This window comes from Alexandromys fortis, unplaced genomic scaffold, assembly GCF_014885135.2.
Source record: "Alexandromys fortis isolate MF-2015 unplaced genomic scaffold, M_Fortis_MF-2015_v1.1 scaffold_42, whole genome shotgun sequence".
NCBI classification, from domain to species: domain Eukaryota; kingdom Metazoa; phylum Chordata; class Mammalia; order Rodentia; family Cricetidae; genus Alexandromys; species Alexandromys fortis.
Genome location: NW_026067934.1, coordinates 12,839,273 through 12,861,062, shown reverse-complemented (window position 1 = coordinate 12,861,062; position 21,790 = coordinate 12,839,273). Strand labels below are relative to the sequence as shown.

The following is a 21,790-nucleotide window of genomic DNA, read 5'->3' as shown; positions in this document are numbered from 1 at the left end:
TCTTCTATAATAACCACTTTTTTAAAGCTGTCCACCAGTGTCAAACTTGAGAGAGTCAGCTATACCAGAGGACTCACAACTTCACAGTCGGAATTTGGTGGTTCTGGTAGGCAGCTCAGGCTGACCTCCAGGAAGACAGTGTATATTTTCTTACTGCCCGAGCCCTGTGAAGCCAAAGGTCTGAGAGGGACTCAGGTGTTACAACTGAATGGTCTCTCTCTCTCTCTCTTTTTTTTTTTTCACTAGCTGATGGTACTGGAATTAGCATGGAGACCCTGGTCTTGGAATCTGCAGTTACTGGACACTGGCACGCACAATAATTTCTGGGCCTCTTCTGGGATACAGTTCTTTCCAGTTTTCATCCTATTTTTTTCAACAAATGCTCTGGATCCCATTATCATTGTCCGTCAAATCCAAAAGAGTTGGAGATTGCTGTAGCAGTTACAGCTTGGACGACTGGCCTGATTGTGAGTGGAGAAGATGCTATGTAGGCCCTCCTGATAAATTTTACCAGTTATTTCCAGGCCACAGGCAGCTGTGGGGCATTTTTCTCTATAGGACTGGTGCTTATTCTTAGGGAGTCAAGGGTCAGGTGACCTGTGACAATACTAGAAAGGGACTCCAAAAGAACCTCACCCTCAGTGTGTGAGCCTCAACCTTGTTTGAGACAAATGAGCCCCTGGGACAGGCCTTCCATGGCCATCAGTCTGAGGTTTTTCCAACTCTTATTAGGTCGGTTGACACAAATGAAGAAACACTTCATGTGCCACAAATATTTCTCAGCCTGTAGCCACTGTCAAAATGAAAAACGGATCCACTAAGGTGCTCCAGGTCTCTGTAAGTCAGATTATTAACACAATGAAACTCTTAGGAGGGCAACACTGGCTGCTTGAGTTTTGGTGTCCCCTCACCCCACTTCTCCTACACAATAACATCTTGGCATGTTCTGTTACGAGTGTTATTGCCTCTAGCTCCTATCCCCACTATATCAGAGCAAGAATCTTGAAATTCGATGTTCTCAAATAATCTATGAATTGCAGGATAGAAAGAATTCCAGGTTCCAGCAGTAGAAACCCATTTCCTGCAGGCTTCAGTAACCTAAGAAACAAACCTTCGGTAAGTAGGACCTACACAGAGCAAATGCATACATCGCCTGCTACTGTTGAAGGTCTTGTTATGGCGGGTATACCAGGTTCTAAGACTGACCTGGGGGTCCTGTTAGCACTTTTTGAATATTAACAGGAGTGTCTAAATTAGCCTTCTAGAGAGAGGGAGGTTGAGATTGGAGGTGCTGTTGGGGCAGACATGACCCTGTTGTTGTCAACAAACATTGATGTTACATCCCAGGCAAATGATCAAATTTACATGAAAGGTAGGTAAGTACCCAAGCCTCCCCTCAGACAGGGGAGCATGAAGGACACCCAGAGCCCCTAAGATGTGGCTGTAGTGAAGCTGTGGTACCCGCTCCCTCCTGGGACACTTGCTTCCGTGCATACGGTAAATGCACAAACCTCACCCCTTTACATTCCCAGGAGCCTAATAAGGCTATATTAATGAAAAAAAAAATCAAGGCTCTAAAGATGCAGGTAACTTGCTTACAAGCTCTAAGATTCATTCTGCTTCCTCATTTCCGTGACTATGAGATCCATTGTGTCCACAGGGGAAACTAATCTCTTTGTGCAGCAAACATTCATTCAGGTACAATCTAATCTCATCGGTTTTGTTTTGGGGAAGGTATAATTGAGAAATATCTGTCTTCTTTAAGTCCTTGAGTGATTTATAAGATGCTGAATTAGTCTTTGGGAGAATGGCTGGCTCCACTTTATTCTTGCTATGAGGTTAATGGTTTATTTATTGGGGACCAAAAATCTCTTTTATTTAGGTTCAAACATCTTTCTTTCTGGTCACCAAGAAGGAAGAACTCCTGTCCTTTGGTGGTGACAAAAACCTTCCTTGGACCATTTTCCTGGTCCCAGGGCCACCTGGATGGACTGTTCTGGTCTTGAGGTCACATGAGTCTATTGCTGACAAAGTGGTGGTGTGAGTGAGTACCCAAGATTCTAATCCTGGCCTTGGTTTACACAATACAAAGTGATTGCAATTGCTCAGGGCATCTTTCATCTGCATGCTCCTACCTCCTTCTCCCCAGTTGTCATTGTCAGTGAGATCTCCATAAATAGGGCCTGCCACTGAAAACAAGGCTCTGTCCATGATTAACATGGGCACGTCACAGAGTCCCTTTGTACCCTCATTTCCTCTTTTGGATAAATGGGTAATAGGTACAACTAGCTATTTCTTTTGTGATGAGACTTTTAAAAACGTAAAAGCCTCTCTCTCTCTCTCTCTCTCTCTCTCTCTCTCTCTCTCTCTCTCTTTCTCCACCACCTTTATTAAATAGCAGAACACTGTTCTTTGCCATGATTTGGACCCAAGATGTTTTAACAAGAGAAAAGATAAAACACCCAGCCAGAAATGATCAAAGACAAGGAAGGAAATATATACGGGGTGGGGAGTGTGTATCAAAGTTGACTTAGGCAAGTGGCTTTTCATCGTAGGATCATAGATGACAAGAGCATCATCAAGAGGGCACGCTGTGAACAGCAAGAATCAGTGCTGTAGGTTGCTGTGGTATGGGTCGCTGCTCTATATAGTGGGTGGGGGTCTGTGCACATGCAGGAGTTACGTTTCTTATGTTTTACAGTTCTTTGGATAATACTGAAATGTGTTTTTCATGGAAACACTATACAAAGGCTCCCACCGAGGGATGGGAAGTGCCCCTGTATCTTAGGCTCTGATGGGTATGTGACAGCTAAATCTCTCTCCACAAAGCAGTAGCCAGTGCCAACAAAAGAGCTGCTAGATCCAGAGATGGGGCATTGTTAGCAGAGCTGAGCCTCTCCAGACAAAAGCCGCATTAGAGACATGACTTCAGGCTCAGGAAGGAGAGCGCTGACTCATTCGGGAGCCCTTCAGTGCAGTCTTTTCCTCAAGATTTTTGTAATAGGCAATTTAAGAGAAAAACAGCTCAACAAGCCAATATTCTTTTCTGAAAAAAAAAATCAGCTAATACATATCCAAGGGCCAGAAAAATAATTGCTCTGCCTCCTGTCTTCTGTACTTGCACCGCATGGTGGCTGGTCTGCCTGCCTTGTTCCAGAACAATGAGAAAAAGATACTGGAGTCTCCATTTTTGCCTGTTACCACTGACAGTTTTAAACTGATGTATATCATAAGGCGTCCATACTAGTACGACCTAGCGTATCTGCACAAAGAGTTTCTAGAAACTGCTGTCCTCAGTGTTCTCTTGCTCATTCCTTCTACTTTTACTTCTTCTTGAGTAGGTTCATAATTATCAGCTAAATGGCAAGAACATTCCACCACCAACAGTGACAGAAAGTGCGATTTTAAATATGAATTGTTTGCATATTCAATCTGTACACACACATTTTTTCTGTTTACAAGTACATACTTGTGTACCTCTATGTGCCATGTGCATATGGATTTTTGTAAAATTATAGGATTACAGATGTCTCAAAGTATTCTTGAAGTGCAGCATGTGTCTAAGAAATTGTATATATTTGTGCATATATTAAACATATTTGCATCTACATTGTATATTTAATTTATATTATATTATATATATTAAATATGCACAAATATATTTAATTTCCTAGATCTGAAGCCATAACATGCTTACTACAAATAGTGCATCTAATGTCTGTGGTGACCTTTGATCAAATGTAACTACGTAATTGACTTAACACATGTTCAAAGGTAGATAGTCCATCTTCATTAAGGTGTTATTTCAAATAACAGAACTATGCAAGTTGATTGCCTATGATGAATGATCCTTGGGGATTCCACCAATATTTCTGTTTCCTTCCGTCCTTCATTGTTTCTGTGTCTCAAAGATAACTCATAAGGCCGTGTGTTCTATCACTTCCATTCACGGCCCAGGAAAGCTAGAGGACTGACCTAGAGAAATGCAATGAGATTATGTGACTCTTTGACTATTTAAACTCAAGGGATCAAAGACGCTAAGGGTTTCAAGCACAAAAATTTAAGAATTAAGTAAGTTAAATGCAGCTTCTCTCACAAAGAATGTGTTCCAGCTACGTGCTGAGAGATGGGATCAGAGCTAAGAGGGACAGCAGCACTGCTAGCCACTCTTCACGTCCAGTAATTGTTACTCTATCAACACAAGGCTGGGGAAGCCTGAGGGGATTCAAGGCATGAAGAATCTGTCTAGAGACTGTCATAAGTCACAGAGAACGGCCAAGAACTTATAGAAGAGGCTGGTCAGCGACTCTTCTCAGAGTTTAAACAATCAACCTTACATCTAGGATCAGACGTAACAGAGCCCCAAAGTCATGGAGTCACTTTGGAAACCTCCTGGGTTCCTTTGGATGGGAACAAACCCGGAGTCTCTGTGAAATCCAGAAACTGATCTGTCCTTTCCATTTTAAATAACTGATTTATTTTTATTTTATGTACATTGGTGTTTTGCCTACATGTATGTCTGCGTGAGGCTATCAGGTCCCCTGGAACTAGAGTTACAGACAGTTGTGAGCTGCTATGTGGAACTGAACCTGGGTCCTCTGGAAGAGCAGTCAGTATTCTTAACCACTGAGCCATCTCTCCAGTCTGATCTAGACTGTTTTGGAAGACTGACTTTTCATTCTAGTCATTCAATGCCTTTGTTTTAGACTTGCACATTTTTTCCCGAAACCCCAACTTCACAACCAAAAGATTTAGCCATTGCTAAACCTCCTTTTCTCGTCTCGCTTCACCTGACTTGCTACCGGTTAAGACATGACTAAGGGAGCCACATAGGGCCAAGCTCAATGCTTACTGGGGATAGACTTGCAAAGGTGAAGTCCCATAAGCCAGCTGACCTTTTCCACTGTGTGACACTCAGCAGCTAGGTCACCATCTGAGCCTCAGGATGTTCAGTCGCACTGCTCAAAGTGCGGCTGCGATGAGCAAAGGCAATGTATATAGATCCTCGGACTAGTAGTCGACAGCCAGATAAGTGAGAATGCTAATATTTAAGCAGAGTAAGTCAACCTTTAATTTGCTGGCCCTTCGCAGACTTTTATTTTTTTAAACAAAACAATTGTATCAACCCTATCTCATGAAACTGGTTTCTTTGATTTTAGATAGAGACTATTTAAGATTTATGATATTTAAGATTTTAGACAAAGGATATTTAAGAATCTTTGCAGTGTATGGGAAATAAGTAAAAATGATGCATCCTCTTTTCTATTTCCCACTCTGTCCCACCGAGGCTGTGTCAAACCTGAACAAGTAGGATCATCTTTAACTACATAGGTAGGATTTGAAGGTGACCCGGCACCAGCACGTGATGTAATGAGAATGTCCTCATGGTGTTATTTGATGACAGGGGTTTCTGGGAAGTGATCTGATTAGACCGGACTGCCTGGAAATCCCTTGAAACTCATTTGAGGTTCCATTTTTATTATTTAGGACTTTTGGAGTGGGCCAGTCTTCAGGCTAGTAATTATTTAAGTCAGTTACTGTCTGGGGGCACTACTGAGTTCGTAGCTTTGGAAATTAAACACTTTGTTTTCATTGAGACCCCTCCCAATCCACCCAACAAATCTATGGGCAAAGAACTGGAAAGAGCAGCAACCCCTACACTGTGCCAGTCTCCAGGTGCATTTGGCTATGTCCTGATGTGATCCATCCACCCTGACCTGCCTTCAGGCTGGGCTCAGCAGCTACTTGAGCCAAACTGGGCCAGTATTTAGTGATCTCTCATATACAGTGAAGTTTCCACTGGCCTTAGAGAATGCCAGTTAGGGAACCAGCACTTCTGCATCTTTATTGTCTCAGTTAGTTTCCTCTGAGCCTAACTCAGGCCTATCTCTCCTCATCCTTTCTATACTGGGAGCAGAGACATACAATGTATCATACTGTTCTGAATGTTTAATCTGGGCAAGGCAGGTGGGTAGGCAGAACGTGTTTCTCCATAACAAAGCACAGTGTTACCAGGGAATACTGTTGGAATGGGATGGCCACTGGCTGAGTTCCTAGGTCTCAATATGCGATGGTACCTTAGTGTTAGCCTCACCTTGCCCTCTCATGCCTCTACTGATGAGACTCAAAGTCAGAAAAATTATATACTTGGTCAAGGATATGCCCAGAGGTTGAACCAAGATAGCAAGAAGGACTTTCTTTCTGGTCATTTTGAGAGCAATCTCTTCTCTCTCATATTTATGTGTGTGTGTGTGTGTGTGTGTGTGTGTATTTGTATGTGTGTGTTTCTTTTTCATTGTGAAAATGCCAATAGGTGCTATGTAAAATGCACAAAAATCATATTTAAAATTATTTCGAAAAACTTTTTACTCTGGGTTTTTTAAGTTATCAGTGAAATAAAGGCTAATGGGCTGCATTTTTTTAAAAAAGTCACAGATTATCAGGCAGTTAAGGTGTGCATTTATTGTCTGCACATCTGCACTTACGCACATGATCTATGTATCTATGTGTTGCCATGTGCATAATTTTGTGTATACACACGCAGGCCTTAGGCCCATGAGTTCATACTTCACAATGGAGATCTTCCTTAGCTGACCTGTACCTCAGCACTGCCCCTCTCCAGTGTTCGTCTTGAGTTATAATATTTCTCTGATCTCAATATTCTTGTATATAAAATGCCATGTTCAGTACTCCCATGAAATGGGAAGTCCAACCAAGGTTGAGCTACATATACCTGTAAAAATTATGGTGAGTTCATGAATTAGGCATGTTTTTCTCCCCTTTACACACGAGGGAACAAAGATGAGGGAAAGGTATGCATGCATGATAATCTGCTGAGTCACCCAGGGAGTTTTTGAAGGGGCAGAGTCACACACCTCCATCTGTGTGCATGGCTGGCCTTGCTGTGACTTCCCACACCCTTCCTTAGCCAGAGGCTGAAGTGATGAATAGCAAGATGGAGGCTGTGGAAATGAGAGCATCCTAGTGGGTTTTACCCAGCTTATATTTGCCCTGTATGCTCATATTCCTGCTTCCCCTATATGTCTGAGACTTGATTCTTAAGACCAACCTAAAAGTGCTTCTCTGGATGGGGGAGCATAAAGAAGAAAGAAGAATGGGGGGTAGTGGAATGGAACTCACCTTGGATAGGCAGTAAGTGCTACCTTCATTGAGAAGTGCATGTGTGGACATATCCTAAAAGTACCTGGTGGGACTGGGCTTGCCTTGAAATGCTTTGTCAGCCATTCAACTGCTGCACACGACTGCTTCTGGTATTCTACCCAGGAAGCAACAGAAGGAGAACTGCTGGAACATGACCGTTTAATCCCTTCCTAATCTTCAGAATCTCTTGAGTCTTCCAGCTCTTCAAATACTCAACTGTCAGAACTTGGTGAGCAGATATATCATGGTCAGAGGAAGCCCAGATACTGTGCTGTGCAGTTCAGGCAGGTAGGGGACAACGTTATCAGCTAGTTACTTTTAAATGAGTTTTTATATAGTTAATAAGAAGAGAGAGAGAAAAGCCAAATACCATTTACAAAATTATTACTTTTGTTTCGCAAGACACATAGATTCAATTTTGCACAGAAAATTGCTTGGGAAGAAAAGACTCTCGGCAGAGCCCTTCAAAGACAATTTAATATTTTTAATAAGGAAAATCTTTCTGATTCTCAACTATTTAGCCATGAAATCTTAAAAATCCAATGAAAGTCTGCCTTCAATAAATGCTGCTTTACAAATTTTATTGTCTGTTTAACAACCTGAGAATATTAGCATTCCCAAGGCACTTAAATTCAGTTATAATTACAAACACTGCACTTTGAAAACTGTCTTTCGTGTAATTTAATGTAATTTACTGCCTATAAACTATTTGCTTATTTTTCAGATCTTCTTTATCTCAAAATTGTAAATAAGGTCAATTAGCTCAGGAAAAGGCAAGTTTCTAAACATTGTCTGTCTTTAAGCAGTCATTTATAAACATACACATGAATAAGACACATGCACACATATGCATAAAAAACCCATAAAGCTTGGAAGATTTTGCATGTCACTAATTAACTATTTTGAAAAGAACTGAAGGCAGGCGAGTTGTCACACACATGTAATACGCTTGGAAGGATGCAAAGCTTCAGGCTACAGGATGAGTTCAAGGATAGTGTGGGCAAGTTATTGAGACACTGCCTCAAAATTTAAAAAAAAGGCTAGGGACATAACTCAATGTGTTGTAGACAACTTGTCTAGCATATCTAACTCCCTGTGTGCAATCTTCAGTAATACACACACACGCACACGCACACACACACAGTGCTGCAGTTAAGACTCATTATAGAATGGTGATAGCATGCTATCAGGAGAAGTGACAGGGCCATCCTATCCACAAAAGTGGTGGCAGTAGCTTTCCTTACATTGAAACTTTGTCTCTTAAGACAGTCATTGGCATATGGTGGCTTTTCTCAGCAGACCACAGCTCAAGATCAGGACTGGGGAGATGGGTCAGCTGTAGAGGGCTGAGCGGGCAAGTGTGAGGATGGGAGTTCAATACACAGCACCCATATCAAAAGCTGGGAAAGATGCTGTATGCTTGTAATACCGGCACCAGGGAGGCAGAGACAGATGCATCCCAGGGGTTTGCTAGCCAGATAGTCTAGCTGAATCAGTGAGCTCCAGGCCCAATGAGAGATCTTGCTTCAAAAAGTAAGGTACAGAGTGATTAAGAAAGACATTAGGACATGGGATGTTGGCCTTCAAATGTGCACACATATGTGCACACATCTACACACACACACACACACACACTCCCTTCTAGATCCGAGCTGTGTCTCTGAACTATGTAGACTCTTCCATCTATACAGTAAGGACTACCACTGGACGTGCTCCATGGGAATCGGAAGGGATTTCTTCAGTGTCTACAACTGTAATTCCAACACTCTTAATGAAGGAAGTATCAACATCTGTATACTTGTTTTTCTTCATACCTAAGCATCAAATGCATGGCTTTGGCCTTGTCCAAAATACTCCCCTTGTCACACAATCCCCCTCACATTTTGACACTGCACCGTGTCATTAGCTTAAAGCAGTCTTGAAGTAATTGGCACACTTGCTAAAAGCTACAAAAATATCTAAGAACACAAAGCCACTCTGTTGCTAGGAAAGCAAATCTGCCCTTAAATGGTCTACTGATGGAATTATGGGGGTCACCTGCACACTCCCTGTCTCCCTCCACACTCCCAGTGTTCTCTAGCCAACGCTTATGATTAGACACCTGTGAACTATGTGTCTTACTTGCTCTCTCCTGCACTAGAAAAGTAAGTTCCTATATTAGACTTTTAGCACTGGTATCTGTCTATTCCATTTGCCCCTATAAGAGCATCGACAGACACAGACCAGGGGCTGGTAACCAGCACACAGCCATTACACAAATGTTTGTATATCCACAGCTAGAGAAGACCTGGATTCTTCTGGACAAGTGTCAACATAGTGTTATGTGGTCTTTCATGTTGCAATCTGAGTACCTCAAAGCTCCGTAACAATTTGATCATTTTTGACACTTCCTACTACTGTGTCAGTGTTAGTGTCTGCTCAGTTCTTCTGGGCAGAGGGAAGTATGCTCCTGTCTCGGGTACTCATCTTGGATTTCTAGAAAAACATAAGCCACCCAAGGGGTGTTTCCATCCTCCTTCTACTACTGCTGACATGACAGATTTCAATCCACTCTCCCAATAGTATTCTACTGTTTAGTGCTCATACCTTCCCACTGTATACTTGACTGCAAGAAACCACAGCATGGTGACAGCCAGCACTAACAATAAACAACTACACTTTTTTAAAACCACTCTCTGTTCCCACAGCAGAAGGGAGATCCATCCAAGTGTACTGTGGCAGTTGGAAAGAGTAGGCTGTGACAGAAGCTACGGCCTATCTGCTGGTGACGATGCTGTTGCCATATTTTACAGCTTAGGAATCACCCGCTCCTTCGAAACCCGTAGCTCTGTTGACTGGCTGCACTGAGATAAGCCTATGGGGATTTGGGGGAAAGAACTAGTGTAAGTGGAGGAAAAGAGCTGAAAAGGGAGACAAAAAAAATGCAAACCAGTGTTGCTCTGATGAATGTAAGTGACTCCCTCTATGTCTGTACACAGGGAGAGTGGACAAGGCTTGGCAGCATAGGAAGGATGGCACTCTTTCTTTATTTCTTATCCTCAGGTTCATTTTGCAGGGTATTCCTAAAGAAAACCCCGTACTTTGCTTGTAGAGGAAGAACCGCAACATGCTTCAGTGTGCACCTCAGAGCCAATGCAAACACTAAGATGTTCAATGCCTTGGGGATGGACGCAAAATGATGCCAGCAGTGGCTCAAAGGTCTCAACGTCTTCCTTTTCTTCCTGTGAACTTGCTCCTTTTTGACCTCCCCTTGGCCAATGTGTGCTGCTTTCAGGGATCCAGACAAATTCCCCATGATTGGTTAAACGGCAAAATAAGACACAAATGGGTTTAAATTCATCCTGTCTACCCTCCAAAGGGAACTATAAATGGATACAGGTAAGGGATATTCTGATTTCTCTTAATTTTGCCACATGTGGTGTTTTGCCAGTGGCAGAACGGGAAAACTTAGTCGAGACTGGCCATTCCATCTCCTCACAGGGTACAGAGGGAGGTACTCACCAGCACTGACAGTGATCGCTTCGATGAACTGCTCCCTCCAGCTGTTTGTCCCAACCACGAGGGCCAGGTTTGTCTTCTTAATGAGTTTGTCCACAGTGCTCTAGAAGAGGCAAAGGGATAAAGACAATAACTTCTGGGGTTGTGAAGGTCTCAGGAAATCTAAAACCTTGTTTGGAAGCCTCAGGGTTATATAAAGGGGTAGCGGATGTCAATCTCAGAAGAAATTTATCCATGCATAGTAAACACTGTTCCCATTATGCAAACAATCGTGGTCTTTGGGAACACTCTGAAATGGGAACTTCTGCCCAGAGAAGTCTAGCCTCCTTTACAGCCTAGTGACCAATCAGGAGCACCTCCAGTGTTTCCAACAGCAGCTGTTTGAAAGGTCAGCTGCACCCCACAACAGCGCGGCCAAGTTGACTCCCTTTGGCTTATCTGTCGCAGGCTGCCTGCAAGTGAATCAGTATTGGCCCTATCCAGTATTTAGTGTCTGTGACCGCCTGGAAGTGACAGATCTGAGATGGAAGACATCTTGCTATATTTTTGTCGCAAAATGAAGCCAGGTAGCAGGGTTTAAGGTTGCTTGCTGTTTGATCAACAACAAATAGATGATTTGGTGGGGGTGGTGGGGGTGCAGAGAGGTCACTGGATTTTTCGGCTTGCTAATAGCCAGGCAGTTCTATTCTCACTCCACCGCTGCTACATCAGGAGCACGTTAGACAAGCGAAAGTCAACACCTGTGGCTAAGGGCACGCTGCTAATAACCATTCACCATATTTCCATACTTTAATAGCACAGAGGTGCCTGCCCCTTCTTTTACTTTAGAACTTATTGGGCAATTAGTTTTTGTGCAATGAGCACTCTCCAACTTTCTAAATTTGGTTAACAAAACAACGGGGCTTGCCAAGCACTCACAAGGAAACTAAGTAAGCCATACAGTCAAAGCGCTACCACAAATCATGGCAACTACAGGGAAAAGGGACATTTCCAGGGCAATGAGGCTGCACCTCCCAGGGAAACTACTGCACCAACTAGTCTACCAAACCCCCACACTTACTGTCAGAGCATCCTCGAATTTCCACTAATCGCAAAGAGGCAGAAAACACATATTATTTGCCTTAGGTAATGACTTATACGTGTTCAACGCAGGATACAGAACTATGGTTTGAGGGAGCTGACAATATTGGCTGAGCATGTTAGTTCTTTATGCATCATTGGAACTGATTTGCAACACTGTGAAGAAATGACACATGGAAGGACCCAACTCCAACTAGTGCTCTCTGTATCTGCAACGTTATTGGTGGCCAGCTAATATGTCCTTGGGTTGGGGAGGGGGCTGACCTTGCAGCTTCTTGTCTGGTATCCAGAACTGCTAGTGCTCCTGATAAAAGTTTAAATCATTGCTCTTGGGAATGATAAATTGAGACACACGGCAGGCATCTGCCTTTTCTCTCTCAACTCAGGCACATCTCGCCCTGTACTCTGAGCATCTTGGCTGATGCCAATTTAAAGGGCTGTGTGGAATGTAAGAAGAAATGAGCTCAGTTTTTCTCCTACATGGAGTGGAAACTTGGAGCCTCTCTCTCTAAGGGGGAGAGAACACACTGTGCCGTAGCCAGGTCCGAGAACCCCCTCATCTGAGAGATAAGCAGGTGAGCATTGCTCCAGCAGAGGAACACGGACTTCCCTATAAAACGACTGATAAAGATCAAACTTTTAAGGGGAACTAAACTTAACCTTTATTGATGTGGAAAACCCCAAGTATATATTAAAATGTAGTAAACATGAACCAGAGAGGCAGAGCTAAAATTTTTCCAAGTGCTGTGCAGTTCGGTTCCTTCATCTATGTGAGGAGGGAGAGAAAATCCAGATGGATTAAAGTTCAGACATTACTCTCTATTCACCTGGAGAGAGACACTCAAGACGTTATGAATGCCTCACCTTGAGAGTGGGCATTAGTAAAGCCACCGCCTTAGCATGGTGGGTGAGAAGGCGGGGGTAGAAGGGGGAGCACGTGCTGTCCAGATCATGCTCTCCTAGAGCTTTGGACAAGTCTCAAGTTACATTCTAGAAAAACACAATTCCTAAGTGAAGAAAGCCAATGGTGACGTTACTGCCCTTGAAAAATGTGCCCCCAAGATGCCCTTTAGGTGTTAAAGTTAACGATGACTGTGTTTGTGAACTTGAGATGGAAGTCAAAGTTATTCTAAAGAATAAAAAAATAAAAACCTCAGTAAAGTGGACTTATATAAAGAAACTGCAGTACTTTCTAAAGAATCTATTAGCATTGCTCTTTCTATGGCTCTTTCCTCTAAGGCTGAGAGCACACAATGTGTATAAAAAATGCGGGAGTGAATTAGTTCTAGAAATGGCAGTCTCCACTGTGACAGGCAACACCGAACCCTTTGATTCCCACTGGGAAAAGCTGCAGGAGGAAGAGGACAGCTGGACACGTGTGGACACTGAGTAATGGAGTGGGCTATAGAAACCGACAGACGGAGATTTGTGGAGATCACATGAGCATAGGATGCTCCCTCCATGTGCTCAGAGATCACATGAGCATAGGCACGTTCCCTCCTTGTCCTTCCGAGCCAGGCTCATGGCTATGCCATGCTGGGCTTGGCAGTGGGCTCAGTCCCGAAGTCTTCATTCCACTGTTGACTCCAAGAGACAGATAGGTTCTCAGTGGCCCGAAGAAGGTTTTAAAAAATTCCATTTTAATTGCAAAGACACCTTCTCACTTACTACCTATCAGGCAACTCAATCTGAGGATTAATGAATCAACAAGGAAGAGGTAATTAGTACTAAAGATCCACGTAGGCTTCTATATGAGCCTGGTTCTTTATTTTTTTTTCTTTGATTGTTTGAATAGGCACCATCTCCTTTTGAAAAACAAGGAAAGAAAATATTGTTCTGTTCCGGGTTTGTAATTCTCGATGTTATTAGAAGAGATTCACAGTCTCTTATCCCATTGTACAACTAAAGTTGGCTGCACCTCGAGTTTTCTTAGATATGAAGGATCTGGTCAAGAAAAGCTATGTGTGGGGGATGGGGCAGAACAGTGGGTTAGGAGGGACACACAGGTTTCATCCTCAAATCTGAAGCTCATCCCCATATATTTAACGTTTAAAGGAATGACTTCCATGACCTGAGAAATTTTAAATCTTGACTGAGGATGTAGCTCAGTAGTATAGTGCTTGCCTGACATACTGGAGTCCCTGGGTTCAATATAGAGAATCACACCAAAAAGAGAAAGAGAGATGGGAGAGGGAAGGGAGGGCGGGAGGGAGAGAATTGGAGAATTCAGTCTCATCAGCTCACGAATAAACTGTATAGTTGAAGACACTGCTTCTCTTTTGTAGGCAGTGCCAAAGAGCATTCTCAGGTCCAAACAGCTTAGCTATAAATGATCATTCTCCAAAACCACAGCCTTTGAATTTCCACACCACAAATCCTGATAGATTCATCAGACTTTTTCGTACTGATTAAGAATCTCTAAAATTTTTTTTGTCTCCTTTGAGACAAAGCCCTCCTTTCAAGGGACAGTTCTGACTCGGTCACAGAGCATGTCACCTGCTGGACTGTGGCTATGATGCTGTTTACTGTACAGGATTTCTTGGTTCTCTGCTAACTCCACATTTTCAAATTGGATCTGACAGCCTTTTAGGGAATGAGCCTGTACGTGACATCACATTTTCCAGTGTCCCCAGAAAGCTCTTAGGGCACAGAGCACACCGAACCACCTTGAGCAAGCTGATGGGGCGGGCAGTATTGACAGGCTCACCTTGAATTCGTAAGACTCTTCAATGATCACCTCCAGCTTGGTGTGCTCTCCCAGGATGGGGCGCCCCATTTCTGCAATGCGCCTCTCCTCTTCCTCTTTGCTAGTCAGTGGCTGCTTGTCATCATACTCGTCTGGGAAAGGGAAGGCAAGAGTGTGAACAATGCGCTCCTTCAGATTTGCAAGTCCCAGGATCCCGCTATAAGAAAAGCAGGGAGCAAGGATGCCCTAAGGACCAACTGAAAGTCTCTAGGGTGAGATAGGGAGGGTGAGGGACAAAAGGGCGGAGCTTGGTCGACGGGGCAGCGCCACACTGAAGCAGCAGGGAATTGGAATATGGTTCAGTCTCATCTCGTGTGAAAGCACGGACGGGGAAAAGCCATGTTCAGGGCATGTCACTGAGAAGGACCTTGCTGCATATTGTTTGTGCCGAGGGAATCACCCAGCTGTTTTCTGTGAAGCTGGCCAGTTTGGCGGTCTGCGCACATTTTTCCCAACACGTGACTAAAGGGAAACACAATTAAAAGTCTTAAAGTAACCCTGAGGGAAGTGAGAGTTTGGTCTTTTCCTTTCCTCTTTCTAGATGCATCAGAAAATGTCTCAGGGCCAAAGAGACGCGAGAAGGATATTCTGATCTCCTTCGTAGCTTCACGCTTGTCAAGAGTCCCTGTCACAGGTTCAGCTCTGAAACATCCATTTTACATTTCCTTGAGATGGCTGACTGGGCCCCAGTGCGTCCTCTCGGGTGCAAAGGTGAAATGTATTAGGAAAGCTCTGACCATGTTAATCTTAAAGCAAACAGAGAGGGCGAGGGTTAGGCCTTTGGGGAGCTAATATTCACTCTGTGGGAATGATTACTTCCAGAAGCACCAAGTAAGCTCTCATTCTAGGAGAGGCAGGGGGTGGAGGGTTCTCAGGAAAGAGTCTGTTGATGAGGAGGAGAAGCTCACAGTCATCTCTCTCTGCACGGTAGTCATTGGGATAAATCCCAGACTGACAAAGCCAAGCATCTGTGGAGGGCAAACACTTGTAATCACCCTTGACCTTCAGGTCCAGGATGCTGGGAAATGATAGGCTACTTCCTCAGAGCCCAGTGAAGCACTCATATCCAGGGAGGCAGAGGTGTTGCTATGGAAAAACCTCCACTCTGAGGCTCTCGCCTCCAGGATATCTGGGCAATTGCCTGTAAGCGGAGTCTGTTGTCTGAGTCATCCAGATTGGGAAGGGCTGACCTTTTTGTTCAGGCGTCCTGACCTGCCTTTTGCATTTAGACATCAGTATCAGCAGGGGTTCGTACCTTCTATTTCCTGCACAGATACAGCTTCCTCTCTGCTCTGGAACCCTGTGGCTGTAGTTGGTTCTATTTATTGATCTAGCAATGGTTTTAAGGGATGATTTTTGGCTAGCAGTGTACTGTGAGGACTGGGGTTGGGGGGTAGAGGGGCTGGAAGTATAGCTAGCCCCTTTGATTTCATGTGTCAGAAGGAATGGATGGCAGAAGCAGAGTGCATCTGCTAACACATTCTTTAGCATGCACTTAGTAATGTATTCTAAAATAATGCATTTAAAATCCCCAGTGGTCTTTAATCCCACCAAATCAAAGGAAAACGAAAATGAGTTATTTGGTCTGTTGAGAAGCTGTTGAATATGAGCAAAGGCAAAGCAGATAGAAAGGGAGATTAATTTTAACTCTAAGAGTGGCAAGGGATTTTATACAAGGATTGCGAAGCTATAAATCAAGGAGAGGCAAGGGGTAGAGTCTCCAAGACTGCCTTCTGAAATCCTGTGTTTTTCAGTCAAGGGGTTGGTGGCCATGTGTGAAGTCAGTTTACCTAGTGTTCAAATCAATCATAGCTTGGTTCTTCACTGCTTTCTGATCATTGGGTCCATGACAATGTCACTGGCTGTTCAGGTTGATTTTATTTGTGCCTTTGTCCAACTCTCTGACATACCTTGAATAATAAATGACTTCTCCCAAGAGAAATATTGCCACTTAGATATCTATTTGAAGTGCAAAGATATGTGTGGGAGAATATTTATTGTGGCCATCGCTTCTGTGATGTACTTACAAACGATAAGTTGTTTTGAATGGGTCTCAAGGTAATTTAGGTAGAAAACATATAGCGGTTAGGGAGAAAATATCATGTACTGGGATTGTTCATGGAAACATCTCACAGAATGAAGCAGATTCAGAAAATGGTGAAAAATAATATGGGTATGGCAGTGAATGAAATTGAATCCATTCTATGAATGAAAAGGTGTCCCCCAAATCCATCAGTCAGCAACAAGTACATGGTTTGATGCTCCCAGGTCTATAACTGCTTCCCAACATCTGGCTTTCTTTCATTTAAGATAAAATAGTTTACAGGTGCAGAATGCTTGACTAGCCAGAATTTAATGGCACTCTCTTCATTGTAAAAATAATTAGCTTATTTTCCACTTATGACAAAAATCTTACTAGATTTTTTTAATTAAGTAAAAGACAAGGTAATTTTAAAAAAGATCACAGGATGTACATTATAATTTGGTTAGTATTTAACCTTCACAAAAATCTCATAAGAAGCTGAAATGTGGACAACATAAAGAAACGGTAGGGAGCTTGTTTCTACTTCTTGCTAAATTCTCTTTCCAAAGCATGGGCTTACCCATCATGCAATTACCAAGAAATGCTCCTACCCCTTCATTTACTTATATTTAAGGCACTTCTTCCATTAGTATGCCAACTGACAACTGGGATTTAGTAAATATCACTTAATTCTTTAATGTCTACTGCGTGTTGAATGGTTTCATGTGGCTTTGGGATTATTTTAATTTGTCTTTACATACACATAGCTAGTCTGTAGGCTTGCAGAGCTAGGGTATGCCTCGGCACTCTTTGGGCTGTCTTTGCTTGTGTCTAGTACAATGTATGGAATGCTGAAAAATTACTCAAGTATTTGTTATGAGATTCAAGTTACCATTAATAATATTTTTCATCTGCTCATTTTTTAAAATAAAAAGACCATCCATTATTTAAACACATGGAATTCTCCTCTTAGAATATATCAGCACAGACACAGTCCTCCTCTTTCTTCAGCTATCTTCTAGAAACTTCTGGTTTAGTGGGAAAAGAGGCATATGAATGAAGAACCAGAATCAATGTGACAGTGACTGAGGGACCAGTGTGGGAAGAATTTTTCTTTCTGCCTATAGAAGTCATGGAAAGTATCAGGACAGAGGATTAATTTGAAGCTATCTTTGAAGCATGTAGAGAGCTTTCCAGGTGATTATGATGGCAAGGATGACTAGGAGGTGCAGAGATGAGTCGAGGCGCCAGTGTCGTAGTTGTCTTTTTGTTGTTACTTTGTCTTAGTACCAAAAAACAATATAGGCCTTAGAAGGTGGGGAAAAGGGCTGGTGACGGAAAAACCTGCTCAGGATTATTTTGATAACAGGACACTTGACAATGTTTCAGCCCTGCTGGCCTCTCTGATTAGAACCCAGGAAGATTTTTATTTTTAGGAATCTTTTAGGAGGAAAATTGGTAGTGGGAGCTGAGAATTGTGATCGTTGGGAGGAGGTATGGTTTGTGAGGGTGAGGGGGACCCTCAGGGTCAGGCAGAGGTACTTTTCCACCACGAGGTCAGTGATGGGCAACAGTGATGACTGAAGGAGGAGGTACTGTTGGCCTCAGCAACGGACTCCACACCAGGAGCTGACTAGTACACTGTGAAGCCTCACAGAACCAGGGGGGCTGTGTGATCCTTGGGCGGCCCTGTCAGTATTCCTTTGTTTCTTTGTACACCAGGAAAGGCACAATTCTGGTGGAAAACACACCCGTTTTGGTTGTGCTTTTTTCTTTTTAAAGAATTTTCATTACACTGAGATATAAAACTTACATGTAAAAGAGATATTTGCAAGAAATTTGAAACATATTAAAATCTGAGAGAAAGAAGGCATTGGATCAACCTCTCTGTAGGTCCATATTATCTCTCCCTACTGCCCCTGATTCTTGATCGCTCGCAGTATCCCAGCTGTCAGAGGAGTCACTCATCAATCGGCAGTATCTCAGAAGACCCAGGGAATGCCGTCTATGATTCTAATAAAGCATGTACCTGAAGGCTGTGGCTCTCAAGGGCCACAGTAAAACGAGTACCTGAAATGCTGATTACAGTGGAGGGAAGCAGATGGTCTCTAGCTTGAACCTTCCTGAAGAGAGGCTGGCCTAGCAAAAGGACAGGCAGAAAATCAGCAGGATGGATCACATTGCTTAGCTCTCAGTGCCTTTTGAAATTAGTAAGCAAAACCAGCACCTAGACGCACACACTGCAAGCCATGTTAGTGTGGCTGGTTACAGGTCACCCCCTGTAGGCCACAAGGGGGAGTTCTGGTGGTTACCAATAGAGATTGCCACCCACAAATGGGAGGTAAACGGTCCATCAGACAAACCCAATCATGCTGGATTAAGTTTGGTGGATGAGATAACGAATCTCTTTCCTTGGGGTGAGAGGTAGAATCAGTACAGCAAGTGTTTGAAATGGATGAGCCAGGTCCTTCCATAATTGGTTCCAGAGGCATCATAAGACAACAGAAAGCACTTGGCATAATGACTTGTGTCCTAATTTTTGAAGCCAATTGGTGCCATCTGTATAGTAGGCCATCTTTTCTATTTTCCCACATATAAATGCAGGTCGTATCTACTCCATTTCTGTCACACGTTTCTTTGAAGTTCAGGGAATGCAGAACCCTTATGAAGGTGCTCACTACATCCATTTCCTGTGCAGACTGGAAAGCATCATTTATGTTTCCATGGAATAAGGACAAGTCATTATTCCCCAGCAGATCCATTAACCAGGCCTCAGAGTTTCACTGTTCTTGTCCAGGTGGTTGCAAGGTCCACCTTGTCTTCGTCTACAAAGAGCTACCGAGAACCAAACTGAGACTCTGGAGACTTGGACTCAGGGCCAGCCCTGCCACTTGTTTTCTACTTAAATATGGGCAAGGAATTCTGCCTCTTGGAGATGCAGCTTTCTCGTCTGTAAAAATGAGGCAACTTTGATGGAGGGGCTTTACCCCTCTAACCCATACCTTGGAGTGCTGGAAGTGTTCTCAAGTGTCAGCAGTCTCAAAGTTTGGCCCATTTAAATAGACATGCATCTGAAGTCTGTTACAAGACCACAGAATGATCAGAAGAGCAATATTAAGGGCATATATTGAGTGCCATAAAATTTTAGGGAGAGCTACAGCTGCAAGTCTTAGAAGTTTTAGGGGAAATACACTTCTCCAGGTTTAGTCAGGATACTGAATCTTATTTAAAGTTATCTCTACCTATGTAATCTAATTTTCCCTTTGGGGCATTTTCCTTTATGCATCCTTTGACTGCCATTCATACTGATGGCTCTATGAGATATAGTTATATAGACTGATAAAGGGCCCAAAGTATAATGTAAAGATAAAGAGAGAAGGAAATGGTTCGTACTATAGGACCAGCCAAATGACAGGGCTAGTGGGCCAAAGGGCCTTTCACTCAGAGTCGAAAATGTGGCTGTCAGCATCTTGGATGAGGTATCCAAGGTTAATCTTTTTGAACCTTTCTTTTTTTTCCCCTGTAAGGGTGCATAATAAAGTCTAACGGAACAGGGATAAAATAATATTCATTATAAACTCTAATGAGTTATAATGTTATCATAAAACCATAAGTCAGAGGGGCAGGAGTTCATAGGTTTAAACACAGGTCATTTGGTAAGACAAGGGCTAGAATAGCAGGTGGAGATTTGCAAATTTCAAAGGCACCTCCAGCATTCAATGTCTATTACTAACAAGGGCTCAACTATTGGTGTGAGGCTGTGGACCAAATGGATTTTTTTTTCATTTCCATATATACTTTTTCTAAATTCCACATCTGTACTCATCCATGCAAGTTCATGTAAAACCTGCAGGCTAAGTCCAAAGGCTATATTAATTCTTCTCTTCCTCCTTGTACCTCAAAGCCTTGACTTCAAAGTTTCAATGTGACTTCAAAGAGAACTCTCTAGGCCTTGTTGCCGCTGCTCACTGTGCAGACCTAAGTTGCAGAAATTTCTTAGAGGCATCGGTAGCAACTGAACCCTGGTATTTCTGGTTTTATGGAAGAAGGAGAATATGAAATTAGACAGTATCCAGATAAGTAACAGTTAAGCCAATGTAGAAATTTCTAGAGAGTTCTGGTATAATCCTCCCATTCTAACTGCATTGATTTATGGATTGGGAGATGTCAACAATGAAAGGACTTCTTATTTTGGCTAAAGTTCCAGCCATAGGGAGGACCCAGGGAACTACTCATATTGTAGAAGCTTTCAGAGAAAGAGATTGTATCATGTTGGATGCAGGGTGCAGCCAAGGCAGGAAATGCTGATATGAGGGATATGGAAAGCTATGGATAGGATCTGTAAGAAAAGAAAATGAGGATCCTACTGGCTGAGATACTGCAAGGGAGGGTGGTTCAAGTGGCATGAAAAGAAAGCCTTAGAAATGAAATCCTCACATGTATAATGCAAGATGGCCAAAGACATACATGCACTCTGGACTGAAACTGTGTAGAGTCTCACCAGGTTGCATAGAGTGTAAGAAACAGCTATTTGATGTGCCATTTCTAGAGACTATGGTTTCTTTAGAAAGACAATCCAGAGCGCCATTTTTCTACCATTTTCTGTATATATCTGGACAATTCCTGGAGGGCTGAATCTGGAAAATCTGACTTGGGAGAGGCTCGGCTGAGTCAGATTCAGGGATTTCTGTAAGGAGACTACCCTGTTTAACATTTTAAGTATTTCTAATTTCTGTGTCTCTGAGACTCTACGAGTGATTCTGTCATTTGCGGGTGTCTAGAGACGAGTAGGGGGCAATCATCCATACAGAACTGCCATACATAGAAAGTTCTGCTCTGGGCAGAGCCACCCTGGCACTCAGTGTCCATGACTTAATACTAACAGAGGTTGATATCAGCTCCAAGCCTATTGTAGTGTCTTCATGACTAGAAATTTTGATAATATTCCCTTCAAATATTTTTTTCTAGTTCTCTGATTTACTATTTGCGCAATACATTGGAAAATTTTGGTATTTGTCTGACATATTGCAAAAGGCCATCTAAGTGGGTCGCTAGAGACATTTTCAACCTGCAGCTTCGGACAAGTTTGAGCCATTACTGGGTAGTCACCTTCCCGCCTAAATCTGCAGGAACGATCCTGAAAAGGTGAGAAGGTACGCAGGGCAGAAAGACGCTGCCCTTAGGAATGATTTCCACCTGTGCACAAGGAACTAGCTTTGGAGATGGCAGAATTTTGAAATTAAAGATTTCAAGCTTTCTCACTGGGATCTTGAATGCTTATG

The 21,790-nt window shown here is 42.9% G+C and overlaps 1 protein-coding gene across 5 annotated transcripts in view; it reads right to left on the bottom strand.

Moving 5' to 3' along the window:
* Positions 1–21,790, bottom strand: part of Slc8a1 (solute carrier family 8 member A1) — a 314,067-nt gene that overhangs the window by 47,712 nt on the left and 244,565 nt on the right. For 3 of the 5 annotated variants that reach the window (XM_050146165.1, XM_050146161.1, XM_050146162.1), the window contains 3 exons: positions 18,579–18,647; positions 14,447–14,577; positions 10,663–10,762 (listed from right to left, as the gene is read on the bottom strand). In XM_050146165.1, coding sequence (XP_050002122.1) covers positions 10,663–10,762; positions 14,447–14,577; positions 18,579–18,647 — 300 coding nt within the window. The remainder of the gene's footprint in view (positions 1–10,662; positions 10,763–14,446; positions 14,578–18,578; positions 18,648–21,790) is intronic. The other 2 variants (XM_050146163.1, XM_050146164.1) reach the window with 1 other exon arrangement.